This window comes from Euleptes europaea, chromosome 15, assembly GCF_029931775.1.
Source record: "Euleptes europaea isolate rEulEur1 chromosome 15, rEulEur1.hap1, whole genome shotgun sequence".
Classification (NCBI taxonomy): Eukaryota; Metazoa; Chordata; class Lepidosauria; order Squamata; family Sphaerodactylidae; genus Euleptes; species Euleptes europaea.
The window spans coordinates 35,230,617-35,246,359 of NC_079326.1; the positions used below are offsets into that span (position 1 = coordinate 35,230,617).

Sequence of the window (15,743 nt, forward strand, 5' to 3'; positions counted from 1 at the left end):
AAAACTTCCTCTTCCTGTCTCCAGAGCTAGGATCACCCTCTTTGCATCAGTCTGAGGACTTCCCAAGGTAATTTTGACAGGAAGAAGTAAACAAATAGATAACACAGAGAACAATATATACATACATAGTAAGTTAGTAAAAACTGAAAATAGTTTAACTTGATAACAACTGTAAGCCAGAGGAAAATCAGGGAATCTTCCTTAGGCTCACGGTTACATAGTGAAATTATCTTGTCTGGTACACACTGTTTGCTTCATTCAAGTCTGAGTACTTCGCCCTGGGCGGACAAGATGTCCTCCTTCCTCAGAGTAGAAGGAACCCACACAGGTAAGCCAAGGTTCCCTTCTCACTCTGAGGTTGGAGGACATCTTCAGCAGTGGGATTTTCAAAAGCTGGTATCTCTTGGGTGGGATCAGTTGTCACTCACTACGTGCTGTAGAACCTTCCTACCGAAAGCTGTGTCGGAGGCTGCATAGGTATTGAGCTTGTAATGACGCATGAAGGCAGACACGGTGGACCACATTGCCACCTTACACATTTCCTCAACTGATGCATGTTTATCGAATGCTGCTGAGGTGGACACGCTCCATACCAAGTGTGAGGTGATTCCCGTTGGTATTGCAATATTGCTGTGTTGGTACACCATCTGGATGCATTTGCTAATGGCCGCATTTGACATTTTGCCGCCCTTGTTGGGCGCAGAGACTGATATTAGCAGGGCATCTGAGCGATGGAATGGTAGTGTTTGCTTCAAGTATACGCGTAGGGCTCTCCTCATATCCAGAGGGTGCCAATCTTTTTCTTTGGGGCAAACCAGACCGAAAGAAGGTAGGCTCAGTTCTTGCTGTCTATGGAATTTTGTGTTAACTTTGGGAGTGAAAGTTGGGTCAAACTGAAGCACTACCTTATTACGATGGAATATACATAAATCCTTTCTGACTGAGAGTGCCCCAAGCTCTGATATCCTTCTGGCAGAGGTAACTGTTGTAAGAAACAATACCTTCATCTGAAGATAATTCAATGGTACCTCTCTTAACGGTCTGAAAGGAGGTTTTCTTAGGGCATTCAGAACTACATGGAGTCACCAGGTGGGGAATCTATGTTACCACTGGAGGAGAAATGGTGATTATTCCCTGCAGGAATGATATTAGGTGAGAACGTTTAGTAATGGGATAGCCTTCCATCTGAGGTATTACTGTCGCTAAGGCAGCCACTTGTCGATGCAGGTCAAGAGTTGCAAGGATTTTAGATAGGCTTGCCTGGTAATCTTCACCTGCAAATAGGTGAGAATGCTGCTCTTGACATTGTAGACCCTCCCATTCTTCATCTTCCTCTGAGGAAAACTCCCCTTCCTCTATCGTCCTCATCTGAGTGGGCCTGAGAGTGGGGATAATTGGCTCTGTTATCCCCTGGTAATCTTCACCTGCAAATAGGCGAGAATGCTGCTCTTGACATTGTAGATCTCCCACTCTTCATCTTCCTCTGAGGAAAACTCCCCTTCCTCTCTATCGTCCTCATCTGAGTGGGTCTGAGAGTGGGGATAACTGGATCTGTTAATGGGCTCAGGGTTCTGAGGTGCAGCCTTCCTGGCCGCCTTGGTGGGCCAGGGATGGCTGGAGCTTCTATGTTATTCCAGGGGCAGTTCCATCGTACACATTGGGGGCATAGGTGGTAAGGGAGAGGTAGCTTTGGATCCCCGCCCCCGGACCTCTTGTGGCCGGTTTGCAGAGGTGCACAAACTCTCTTAGAGCTAATCTCATGAGATCAACCTCGCTGCGATCTGACTGCCCACCCGATGTTAAAATCTGTGAAAGGATTACGTTATCCTTCAGGCTCTGTTGAAGTTCCAACTAAAACGGCTGTCTGGGTGGTGCAATCTCCTTTGGAACCCCTAGAGGTCAAATGGGGTAAAGCAGCAGCCATTTCTTCAGTGTGCGTCTTTTTGCACCCCATTGTTCCGGCGGTGGTGGTTGCTTTCGTTTTGAGGTGACTGCCTCTGACTCACTCTCCTCCTCTGGCCATTCGAGGCTGCAAGAGGGTGATATATGGTGCTACTGTGGAGTCCAGCCACTTGGTGCTCATATCCAGACATGAGCTCGTCCCCTCTGCATTCCTCCTGGGACGCCATTTTCTTCATAGAAGAAGTGGGGGGGGGGGGAGATATCAAGACAGACGGAAAGGACAAAGAATAGAAACAAAACAGAGTAAAGGGCAGGAGAAGGACAGTGTAGTTTAGGAACGTAGGTTAAGAATAGAATAATAGATGGATTGAAGGTCGTTTTTCCTGAAGACTAAGTCTAAAACTGCTGAGCTTTGCTCTAAGCTGCTTCTCCCTCTGAGGCAGGAGGAAAAACTAAAGCAAAAAGGGCGGTCCTGGCTCAGAGGACAGGAAGAGGAAGTTTTGAGTCCTGCCTCCCTGAGCATGGGAAGGAAACCACCCCACTGATGAAGATGTCCTCCAACTTCAGAGAGAACAGTAGCAATAGATTTCTGAGTTCCTCCCATACCTTTTTTCAACCCAGTATTAAATCTCACACACTTACTTGTCATATGCAGTTGTATCTTCATTTTTTTCTTCCCTGGAGATTTGCCCATCACCTTTAGTGGCAATATCAGAATCTGAAGCTGCCAATGAAGCAGACTCGTTTTTTCCAGGACTGAATGGTACATCAGAAGCAGTTCCGGGGGTCAAAACCTCTTGAATCTTGAGAAAGGAATCAGTGCTCTCTTCATGCATCTCCTCCTTCTCATCAATCTCCTCAAGGCTAAATTCAGAGTCCATGTCAGCTATGCTCCCAAGAAAAGCACAGAGATATGAGATTAAAGAAAAATAAGAATACAAAAAGTACGTTTTAAGAAAGCAAAGAGCAAGGTTTGGGACTCCCTCAAGCAAGATGCTCTCTGGTGGGCATCATGGACACAGAACTGGAAGGGACCTCAAAGGCCATCTAGTCCAACCCCCTGCATAACGCAGGAAATTCACAACTACCTCCCCCTCTCTCCCAGTGACCCCTGCTCTATGCTCTAAGGAAGGCAAAAAACCTCCTGGAACCTTGGCCAATCTGGCCCGGAGGAAAATGCCTTCCTGGCCCCAAAGTGGCCATCGGCATTACCCTGGGCATATAAGAAAGGGCCACAACAGCCGAGTACTAACTCATTCATCCCTTCCTGCCCTCCCTCTCATGATCTGCCTAAGTTCACAGAATCTTTCAAATGGCCATTTAGCCTTTGTTTAAAAACCTTCAAAGAAGAGCCCACCACCTCCTGAGGAAGCCTGTTCCACTGAGGAACCGCTCTGTCAGGAAGTTCTTCCTAATGTTTAGCTGAAAACTCTTGATTTAATTTCAACCCGCTGGTTCTAATCTGACATTCTGGGGCATCACTTCATTCTCTCTGTCCTTACCACACAGGAAGACAGCAGGCAGCTGCTACTGCTGTCTGCTGTGTTGGCTTGGCCATTGACCAGCAGGGCGAAGGCAGGCAGGCAAGGATGTGATGACTTCTGTTTGCTGCCACCCTTGCCATTTGCTCTTCCCAGATGCTGGGGCCTCAGAAGATTGTCAAGGATGCCAGCCCCAACTAATTCACTGAGAAGATACACCTTGTTTAGAATTCTGATGAAGTTATAAATGTCATAGAGATCAGGAGGCAGAATACAAAACAGAATGGTATGTTTTGTTCTTGTAAGGTAATGTACTGGTTTCTGAGACAAGATTATGTGAACAGGAGGAGGGGAGGAAGACAGCTTGGCATAAGCACCTTTACCATAGCATCTTCTCATTTAATTAATCATAAGAGAATTAACACATCAACATTTCTTGCTGCATTTTGACTTTCTATAGTGCTTCACATTTATAAAATATTTAGTGAAGCTCATGGGCAATGTGTAAAAAAAAGTATCTAGAAACAGCACAATCAAAATACTGGAGAAAGGTCAGATTCCTCTCACCCCAGCTTTCTGGGGGGGGGGAGTTCCTTTCCCCTTAATATACCACCTTTACAATGCATTTGGTAAAAAACAAACTACCATTCTTGCACAAGAACTCCCGCATAAACAGAAACACAAGATAGTCATCGCAAGACGCCCTTCACCTAAACCAACATGACAGTACTCCATCTTGCGTTTCCATGTGTGCAAAACCTAGTGCAAAGGTATGTTTTCAGCAACCTCCTTCCCAGTAATGACCTCCTTGAATCCAATCACATTACAGCTCTAAATCAGATTGTAACAATTATATCAAATAGACAGAACAGTATTAAATGCAACTTCTCTTCCACTATCACATGGAAGAATCCAAGGAATTACATTAAAAATGAAGACTACCATAAAGTAATCCTCAAAATCATAACCAGAACCCATTTTCACACACCGCTTGAAAGTCCTTGCTTCCCTAACAAATAAGCGTAACAACTAGCACCTATAATGATGACAGTGCACATAATCTCAGTAAATTAATCCCCAAAAGACAATATAGAACCACCACCTACATTTAAGAAACACTTCAGTTTCATCAGGGATATCAGCGTTACCCCAAACTTTAGCTGTATCTGAAGTTTGGTGCCCACTGTTTTGATCAGGACTGGCTGGCCCAAAGCAGCCCGTGGCAGAGGGTGGCGCTGAAGTTCCGGTTAGCTCAACTACTTTGTCTAAGAAGCAGGTTAGGAAACAATACAATGAAGTTATTAGCATTAATCTGAAAATGAAAAAGGGAAATATGAGAAAGGAAAAAGAGAAAAGCAACAACACTCGTGTTAGTTGATGGTGTTAAATATATGAATTATGTTAAGTCAACAGGGCTTGCAGTGTTTATTCGATTAATCAGTTAATTCATTTAAAAACTTTTGATAAGAAAGATGGCCCTAATTTAACCTGGGAGTTTTAAAAATATATATTAAAACTAATTAACAAGTACCATATTTACTCCGAAGGAAGACAACCTCATTAAAATATTATTAACACAAAAACATTATCATTGCATATAACTGTAACTTGATGCAAGACATACACTCCTTTTTGATGGCCCAGCTGTGAAAAAAACTTATTTGAGTAAATACTGTACTTCAAAAAAAAAGCAAACACACACAGAACAGTGCTAGGCAACATCTTAGAAGAGGTATTCCCTTCCTACCCTCTCACACAGAGAGGAATGCCTCTTCTAACATGTGATTGCTATGAATCATACAGGCATCCTCTACAACAGTGGTTCCCAACCTTTTTTTGACCAGGGACCACTAGGACTTTTTTGTTCGGTGCAGGGACCCCAAGGTTCAAAATAAAAATTCTGAGAATTTGAAAATAAACTTTAATCATAACTGTTAGTTAAACATTAAACTTAGAATAATATTTGAATATATATTTTTATAATAGAGAACTTTTAATTGAAAATATTAATTAATTATGGGTTTATAATTTTGTTTCGCAGACCTTAATTTAGTTCTCGCGGACCCCTGGGGGTCCACGGACCCCTGGTTGGGAACCAGTGCTCTACAACAAAGAAAGATGGCGATATTTTATGTTAAATCAAGTGCATGCACCTGTCACCATTTTTTTTAAAAAAATGGGTGATGTGAGGGACAAATTTAATGTGATGGGATGACTCACACATTCATCTCTAAAATTGATGGGGAGGTCTGCATTTTAATAAAGATGGAGTTGAGAGCAGGTGAAGGCAAGGGAGGGCAGTTAAACCTTAGATCCTTCTCCACTTTACCTTGCAGTGCTCTGGTGCTTTCAGCACTCTCCTTCCAGCTCACTGACTTCTGGTAGAAGAGTCAGGCTGGGAAAAAATTCTTAAAGCAACAGAATATGGCCAAGTAAGGTCTGGAGGGGCCAATGTGCTCTACTGTAAAAAGAAAAATGCATGGAAACCCCCCCATCTCCCTTAGATATGAATGGATGGATTCCCTTCCTCCTATCTGTATCTCATTTGCACCTTAAATTTATACGCATTTGGAAATTGCAAAAGATTTTTACTCTAAGGTGTGCTAAAATCCAGCTCCTCTTGGGATCTTTAAAGTGGGTGTGGTGATGGGAAATGAGACGACACTGCTGTTCCCTTTCCCAAATTCAGAGCAAAGGCACAAAATTTTTAAAAAACAACTAATCGGTTTGGCTGCAGAGCTAACTGGGACTGTGACAGCTCTTCCAAATTATTGGCCAGACATTTGATGGGGGGGACCCCTGATCAGATTGGTTTTTTGTTTCCTATCCTTTATCATCCATTTCTGTGACAAGTGGATCTCAAAAGCAAATGTCCCCACCCCACCCTGCCCGCGGCACTGCTATCAGAATGTAAGCACCACAGTTCAATAACTCCTTCTCTCCTGCAGGTCCTACATGCAGTACATCATCTAAATGTGAGATGGCCGTGTAAAACAGCAACAAGCATGAGATTTATTGTTAGCATTTTTCATATCTTCCCTGATTATTGGATGTGCAGAAAAGAAATGAAGAAATGGAAGAAGAAAGGCAGATATGTTAGTAAGAAGGGGAGCAAAGGAGGTAGAAGGAGTGGTTTGAAAGGAGGATGAAAAGGAAGAGGAGATGGGGAAGATTCGGAGGCAGAGAATGGACACAGAGACAGAAGTTTTAAAAACATGGAAAGGAGGAAGTCATGATAAGCACTACGATTATGCAGAAGTACTGGAAGAGAGTAAATGCTACTATAGTAGGCATTATCTCTTATCTACCATATTAAAGATACTTTACTTCTTTGTTGTGTTTGCTCTGATCAATATATTGCTCAGTAGGTCGCTTGCATGCTGGTTTTACAGACTGGGAATTGAACAGAGAAGCTACACAGAGACACCAAGCTGAAGGCAGCACCTGAACCCAGATCTTTTAGATTCAAAGAAACCTCTCTCTACGCTCAAACTGGGCAGGAGAGATGAGTCCCAAATCTCCTTGTGATCAAGAAAAGGAGAAGCACAGATGGAACTGACAACGTGTCAAGCAGCAGAGGAATGTATGAGGCTTAAAGAGATTTCCTTGCTTTTACAGCATTACTATGTTACTATTTTAGTGTGTGTTTTAATCTTTTGACATCTTTTATGATTTGTAATTTGTATAATTTAATCATTGTTTAAATGTTGTTAATGGGAATTCTACAATTTGTACCCTCGCAACCTGGTTGTTGCACCTTGTGGTTGAGGAGATAAGACGGGATATTTTAAATAACTACATAAAGGCAATCTATTGCCCAAAGGCCAACAAAAGTCTGGATCTGACTCAGCGCAGAAGTGCTTTCTTTCTGAGAACCTTCTCGTTTCTCCTCTTCTGGCAATACTTTTAAAAGAACAGTTTCCAGAGATGGAGAAAAAATAATTCAGACCGCATTGCTTGCCTCGTCTTGATACTTGTTCGCTCCCCACTGATTCTATTAAAAGTGTGAAGGGAGAGAGCTACAGCCAGGAACGGTAAAGGTAAAGCTGAGAACGGATTCACAAAGAGCACGATGTACATCATGCGAGGAGAACAGGAAAGGGTTTTGTAAGAGACAATGTGAATGGGGTCAAGAAAAAGATGCAGGGAGTTTGGGCTAATGAGACAGGAATGGAATGATGCAGTAGTACTGAGTTACAGAGACTCCTCTTTACTAAACACATGAAAAGTACCTGTTGGAGAGGGTACTTCTGAATGTCTTCCTCTGAAAGTTCCTTCTGTCTGAACTGATTCTGCTGAATCTGATCCTGAAATATTAATGCAAGTTTGGAAGTGGTTTCCTTTGACACCACCACGTTACTCCAGAATTCAAACAATATTCATATACATTTCCTTCCTCACTTAGAGCAAGCAGAAAACCAAATACATCTTTGTTGGAGATGAACTGATATCAAATTGTCAGGTTTTATATCCACTTTAAACACCTGCCTTTTCTCAGAACATATTATGTAATGAGTTTGTTTGGAGTGTATGTTTTCTCTTAGTAGTCATTTGGGCAATACTAAAGAATAAATTGTAGTTATATACATTCACAAACAGATCCTCCATCTACAAAAGTAAGCAGGAGTCTTGTGGCACTTTAAAAACTAATAAAAGTTTATTCCAGCATAACCTTTCATAGACTAGAGTCCATTTCTTCAGATGCAATGAGTGGATCCTACCTATATAGTAAATTTATGTAGCACTATGAAAAAAAACAAAAACCAACACAGTAGAATAAAGGTGCCACAAAACGCAGGAAGTATTATACCTTGTGCTGCTTTTTGCATTTATTAAACTCTTGGCCCTTTTCCCCAGCACAGCATAAAATGGCTACATGGGGCTGAGCAGATCTGAAGAAGTGGTCTAATGCTGCAGTTTCATTAAAGCAGAGGGGCTGTGGCTCAGTTTGTAGAGCCTCTGCTTGGCATGCAGAAGGTCCCAGGTTCAATCCCGGCATCTCCAGTTAAAGGGACTAGGCAAGTAGGTGATGTGAAAGACATCTGCCTGAGACCCCGGAGAGCCGCTGCCGGTCTTAGAGAATACTGAGTTTGATGGACCAAGGGTCTGGTTCAGTATAAGGCAGCTTCATGTGTTCAAGGTGCCTCAATACTCCTATTTCTTTTTTGCTGAAAAAGACTAAACATGGCTACTCTCTGGAATTATCATCTGAAAAGCACTACCTGTCATGATGCTGTTGTCACTCTGGCCTTTTGTGGAAGGTGGGGATGGTGCTTTGCGCTTTGCCCGTCTCAAGGAAGAATTAACAGAGGACGTGCCGCTCAGCTGAAGAGAACCTGTTCTCACTCTTCCTATTGTTGAAAGCCCCTGGGGAACAACAGAGTGGAAACAGAAATATTAAACGCCACAGGAAGATATTAATTCTTTTTCATTTTACAGAACAGTTGCAGTTCCACTGCTCTAAGACCCAGCAACCAAAGTTCTAAATGATGATGGAATGTTCTATTTAACTGTAGTTTAGTGCAAGGGGGGGGGGGGAGTCATCTCCCTTTTCTTCAGAAAAATTAAAAGTAACATAAAAGTCAAATATAAAGGCTATGAAATATATCTCAAAACATAACAGCTAGTCTTATTGTGTAACAGAAAAGTCAATTTTAGCAGTGGCTAGACTATGATGGCAAAGCTCTAAGTTGTCACCTTGGTTACACAGGGGTTGTTCCTGTTGATCATATTTGTGTGTGCAATAGGTGGGGTCAATTTCTGCCCATTCTCCCCTTCCATAGCAGCCCTTCTCTCTCATGATGCTCTTGAAGGTACCCAATACTCCAGGAGCATCATTTCATGGGTCATTTTGGGCTGCAGAAGGAACAACAGGAAGGGGGGGGGGTGAGTAAGTCACAATCCACTGAAGGAGATCTCTGGCTGCAGAGATTTTCAGCAGGATCCAAGTTACTATCATACCTTAACATTTTCTAAGCTGAAAGAGACAGACAGGAAGCAACCGTTCCAAATGTCCAGTCTATACAATTCCTATCTGCCTGTATCTAATATCCAGTTATCAGAGGTCTAGATTTCACCAATGGGGTGATGTTTGTCTAGACTGAATGCTCTTATGCTTAAAAGAAAAACATGCATGTAGAAAACTAACATTTAAGAGGAAGACTAGGCTAGAAATCTTGACGTCAAGTTTCCCGTTTGCAGGGATTCTGTAAACCCCCACCTTGGACTTGAAGTGGTACAGCCCAGACACATTGGTCTCACTTGCTGCTTGTGATAAGCCTCTGTTCTGTCCTGAAGCAGACATTAAGGCAGAATTATATGTGGCTCCGAATTTAGAGTGCAACAGCCCAAATGTCAGCAAATCTCAATTGTCATGGAATAGCTTTACTTTCATTTCCTACTTCTGCTTAAGTCAACTAGAAATATGGGAAACTGAACAAGGGTGTCTTATATTTGCTGTGAGAAAACAAATCACAATACACTAAACAGTGGAAGCAGTGTTTCTTTTTCGTTGGCTCCTCTTGGCACTGTCTGATATTACCTCTCTGGCTTGGACAAATGCTTTGCTTTATCGGAACTGAGCAAACAGTTCATTTTGGACAAGGGCATTCCAGTTTAAAACCACTAGAAAGGCAAGGCAGCAAGAGGTTTTTTTTTCATGTTTTTCCCCCCAGCTGAATCTCTAGCAACAGATTATTATGAAGACACTGCACAGAAACGACACTGTCAAAACTTTTGGGAAGCAACTTCATTCTGAACAATAACAAAGCCAGAATTCTTTACAATCAAATAAAAATGTACAGCGGTAGACAATTCAGGAAGTTCATTATCAAAACTAAAGAAGTGTGAGGCTGCATACACTTCCAGTATAACCATATGCTCCAGTTTATTCTGGAAGTTCTAGGGTGCATACAAACAAACATTAAAAAAAACAAGGGTTACTACATTCTGTCCTCCTACAGAGTGAGCCTGGTCTGTCCCTACCTTTTCACACCTCCGACATTGTAGTGATTTCTCTGCTGAATCTGTCGGTATGATTGTTCCCTCCTTCGAGCAGCCTGATACCTTGTAACTTTGTTTAAAGCAATGCTCACACATTTAAAACCAGGACCAGTTAGGTTTTCAAGGGTGCAGGGTGTCAGAGTATAACTGGGCCACCTTTCCCCTCTGGTACAGCCCCTTTCTCTTGTAACTACACTCTTTTCATTGGTCCCCCCCACCCCCCGACTCTACTTTTCTTCTTTACCCACTTCCTTTTCTATTTCAGTTTGCTTACTCTGATAAAGAGACGTTCCTGCAAAATTTTGCTTCTTCGGTTACCCTTCATTACTTTGTATAAAACCAGAGAGAAGAAAATACTATCTTCCATGATTTTATTTGGAGCGCTATTCCATAAAATTGGCACCTGGCCTGCATCCCACCATAACTTCTGCAGTGTGCACCAACACAAGATGCCAGTTGTAGGGAGGGCATAGTACAAAGAATGCCTGGGAATTGTTTCTTGAACAGTGGCTTGCACGCCTTTACATCATAGCTTTGGTAACAAATATTAGACACCAACAATCCACACTTTTCTGCCACTCTGACATAATGCTTGCAAGATCCTTCTGGCTGCATCTGTGACATACAGAATTTTTTAAAAAAATCTTCTTGATGTTGACTGATTTGCTGTTAGCAAAGAGTGTGTGTGTGTGTGTGTGTGATTAGAGTGGGAAAATTGTTCCTTGTTGCCTTGGTGAGAGCTTAGCAGATTCGTGCTGTCTCAAATAATCTATTACCATAAAGTAAGAAAGCTGCCATTCTCCACTGAGAAAGGCAGACTGTAAATAGTGTAAATAAATAAATTTACTGCAGTGCAAAGTTTGCCCGCTTTGAGAAAAGAAAAACAATTATTTCACAGCATGGGTGGGCCTTGTCATCTGCGCTACCTCAGCCAATGCTGATACCAGCACCAATTTAAACAACCAAAAATTCATTAATCACATTAAAAAAATAAAATTAGTGTTTAAAACGGTGCATAACAGCTCTGGTTATAGAGGGAGGGGGGGTTATGATATCACATGTAGTAGCCAATCTGTACTATGCATGATCAGCCTTTACGGTAAACCAATACAACTGGTTTTCTCAGAACTAGATCCTGGAAAAGATTATGTGTGTTTGTGAAAGACAGGACAAGTACACTTGCAGAGCACAGAAACTACTCCTTTTAAGTATATATCCCTAGATTGTATTATTGGCAACAAACTTGAAAAACAGGAAAGAAAACGAGACGTTTTTACAGCAACAGCACAATAAACCTAAGTCATCAGTATGGTAAGGAGTATATGGGATCTTTAAAAAAAGCAAAACATCTTCCCAGGTGTCTTTAGTCTTACATAGCACCAAGGCCACAATCTAACCCAGTTAAGCACACTTAATAGTTCAGTGTGATTGTGTGTGCTCAAAACTGTCTCTCTGGATGCCAAAGCTATAAACCTCCAAACAATTAGTCAAATTGGGGGCTGAAAGGGATCCTTTTTATCATTTGTCTTTTGTCTACCTTCATACTTAAGATGACCAAGTTTTTCTCAAAGTGTCTCATCAAGACACAAAATCCAGAACCTTTGTTAAACAGCACACTCTGGTGGTTGTGAGTTTATGAAAAAGCAACTAATCCTTGGTATGACTGACAAGAATGTCCACTGATGGCCTTAAATACAATTCATCTCTGGGGCAAAGCATTCCCCCCCCCCCCCCGCTGAGCTCTTCACTTCATCTTTCTAGCATGCTCAGAGTCCACTGTATAAGAAAAGATGCCTTTAATTCCAGATTCAAAGTGTTGTCTGAAATACAAATATGCAGTTCTCCAATTTACACTGAAACATTTGGCTTTGAACTTTAATTGGAATTCACAACTGACAATCTGTGCTTTACCAAGATATTACCCACTGCATTAATTTCTTCCCAAAACCGTGTTGGAATAAGTTCAGCGCATATTGGGATTTATAGATAGATTTGACCTGGCAGCCTGCTTCATAACTTCATTAAAATGCATTATTACACAAGCAGACAATTTTATTAAGATAAAAACAAGAGTTATACCATCCATGGACTTACAGTAAGTAAAATTTAATTCTCAAGACTCTAACTTGTTCCTAACACCATAAAGATTAGGATTCTTTTGGAGACCTTTTCTCAGTGACACATTTAACTATATTTTTTAAAAATATAAAAGGGCTAAGGCAGGCAGTCTGAAAGCAACACAAAATGTCAGATACTCCTCTGATTGCTGGACATATTAATGCAAACCATAATGTTTCCAAAGTTAATGTAGTATAAAGGCTGTCAGTGTGGTAGGGGAAAGTGGGTTCTAATTCTCCTTTGATTTTAACATGTTTTTAAAAGTAGCCTTATTTATGAAAAAAGTGGGAGTGCTCCAAAGCAGTTGGCACTAAATATAATTTAAATTATCCTAATTCCATATAACATTGCATGATTTAACATTATAACATCTTATTTTTGTTTACAGAATTGTTTAAATTTCCAAACTCAAGTTAAAAGGACTTATTTGATGTCAATGGGCAATTATTTTAATACGCTCTTCTCTAAGCATATATATCTGTGTTCAGAGGTCTCACCAATTTCAGCTGAACTTCTTTCCAGGGAAGCATGACTAGAAATCCCCAGTTTACCCAATAGCTCTGCAGTAGCAAACACTTTCCCGTGGCCCTATATATGCTGTCTTGGCAAAGAGCTGATCAGCTGGTTCATCTAGATCCTCAGCCAGCATGGTACATTCCTCAGATGTGCTGAAACAGGCACTGTAAGCGCTTACATGATCTAGGCAGCCACGTGATCAGAGCTTATACAAGTTTTCAGTGTATCATGGGATCTGACCACTGGGAATAGGTTCTATTGATTAATTAAAACACATGATTATATCTTGTGAACTACCTTAGGCCCCCTATCATGATGACAAGCAGTATACACAACAAACCACAAAAGGCATATGCTTATACACATGCCTAGCAATTAAAATCATTAGGACAATACAATTTCCAACAAGAATAACAACCATCCCATCCCAAAATGATACTTATATGCAGTTAAAACACAGCTGAGCAGACAAACCCATAATGTAATCATGCAAGCTCTTCTAAATGCAACTGAGGAAGTAACAACCCATTTTACAGTAGGGGAGCAACTGGCAATGTCTTGGGATGAGTCACCACAGCATGAACATCTCTAGAATTGACTAGAGGAGTGAAGTTCACTCACAGGCCCAGGGAAAGATGGTTCTTTAGGTATTTGGGTCCCAGGCCATAAAGACCCTTTAAGGTCAAAACAGCATCTTCAACTAAACCCCCAAACTGGAAGTCATTCTAAAACCAGCACAATATTTCAGAAGTGTTTTCTGCTACATTCTGAACTGAAGTTTTCAGGATGCCTTTAAAAGAAGCCACACATTTTGAGGCTTTAGGCACAAGTAAAGCAGTCCAAAACCTGAACCACTGCAATTGATTCAGAATGCCTAAGGGCTGAACTTTCCTGCTGAACTGTTCACAACTGTCCAAATACTACTATGTATCCTCAGAGTAAAGCATTAGGGGAAGACAGAAATCTTTCAGCAACCAACCTTATCAGTTTCCTCCACACTGCTAGATTTCACAACACAAGATGCAGGTCTGTGCTGGGCTTGTGAGAGATCCTGGGGAGCACTTTGAGAAGCCGGCATCGGAGGCATCGGAGGCAAGGGCGCACGTCGCTTTTTTGGCATTTCTGATGGGATGGTATTTGAGTCATATTGTTTGGAAACTGTGCTGGACCTTATTAAAAAGGTTTGCCTTGGTTTACTCATCAATGGAGTTGCAGGAGCACTGGCAGTCTTACATGGAGAAAAAAACAACAATGACAAAGACATAATTGGAACAGTTTTTAAGACAACCACCTTTAAAGCAGAGATCTTTGGCCTTCATCTTAAGCCTTATTCATCTTCAGCACTACCATCAACAAAGCCGCTTCCCTAGGGCAAAATACTATGTCACTAAAGTATGTGTCTGAACACAGAAACAACATGGGCAGGCCTAAATGTGGAGGCCTTTCCACTAGATTGCCATCTGCCCACAAGACTAAAAGCCTTGTGTTCTATTTCCAACGCTTACCATACATTGTGTGGTAATGAGACAAGAAGAAGAAGAAGAGTTGGTTTTTATATGCCGACTTTCTCTACCACTTAAGGGAGATTCAAATCGGCTTGCAATCATCTTCCCTTCCCCTCCCCACAACAGACACCCTGTGAGGTAAGTGGGGCTGAGAGAGTATGACTAGCCCAAGGTCACCCTTCATGTGTAGGAGTGGGGAAACCAATCCAGTTCCCCAGATTAGCCTCTGCCACTCATGTGGAGGAGTAAGGAATCAAACCTGATTCTCCAGATCAGAATCCACCGCTCCAAACCACCACACTTAACCACTACACATTGCTATTTGTGGCAAGAGTTAAGAGAGACAGCCCCAGGGTGGTGGTGGGGGGGGGAACTGTCTCTAACCTCTAGGATTGAAAGTACAAAAAATATGTACAATGAGCAAATAGCAGGCAGCGCTCACTCATCTCAAATATGAAGCAAACAGATCAAAGAAAAATGTCCTCTGAATCACATGATCCAACAGTATTCTTAATATATCTAAGGAGATGACTCTTGAAAGCAAAAAGGCCCCAAGTAAGAGGAAATCACTATTGGCTCTAATTACTGTTGGTAAAAAAGGCACAAAGCTGTCAACATGGCAGTATCCTCAGGGCAGAGAAGTTGGAATCCCGCTCCCTGGGTTTTAGGGGGTGGGCTGATCTGAATTTATATTAACTAGGTTCCAGTAGACCAGGAAAAGTGTTATGGACTTTTGTTCCTACAAAGGAAGTTTAGTTTCTGCACCAGTTACAAATGCCGTATTTCTTACTTGTTCTCTTTTCTTCTTACTTCGCTGAAAAAAGCTGAAGAACCCTTTATTTTCTTTCTCCTTCAAAATGTCCAAATTCTGAGAGTTTTGACAAGCGTCTAAAACATAAAATGAAGTAACATTTTGGTGCAACAGCATCCAGACTACACTGAGTTCTTCTTCCCCAAATTTCTAGTTCTACTATTGCATATTTATTTTGAGGGGGAAAGGATAGTGCTTTTGTCAGAAACCATATGAACAGGCTTACTATATTATGTTCTGCCCTTTAAATTTCTCACAACTGGATCAAATTTCCTTCTACAATTAAAAAAAACCTGCATGGTATGCTTGGATACTATAGACTGTATCCCACCTAATATTTCAGTCTGCATGAGGAAGGGGAGGGTTTTCACAGGCTTCTCCCTCCATCAGCAAACTTCCAATTTCCCC

At 41.6% G+C, this 15,743-nt stretch overlaps 1 protein-coding gene across 1 annotated transcript in view; it reads right to left on the reverse strand.

Moving 5' to 3' along the window:
• Positions 1 to 15,743, reverse strand: part of COBLL1 (cordon-bleu WH2 repeat protein like 1) — an 88,590-nt gene that overhangs the window by 7,920 nt on the left and 64,927 nt on the right. Inside the window, exons 6-11 of the mRNA XM_056861181.1 lie at positions 15,315 to 15,412; positions 13,999 to 14,247; positions 8,606 to 8,750; positions 7,616 to 7,690; positions 4,490 to 4,648; positions 2,545 to 2,788 (exon numbers count right to left, since the gene is read on the reverse strand). Of these exons, the coding sequence (XP_056717159.1) occupies positions 2,545 to 2,788; positions 4,490 to 4,648; positions 7,616 to 7,690; positions 8,606 to 8,750; positions 13,999 to 14,247; positions 15,315 to 15,412 (970 nt within the window). The remainder of the gene's footprint in view (positions 1 to 2,544; positions 2,789 to 4,489; positions 4,649 to 7,615; positions 7,691 to 8,605; positions 8,751 to 13,998; positions 14,248 to 15,314; positions 15,413 to 15,743) is intronic.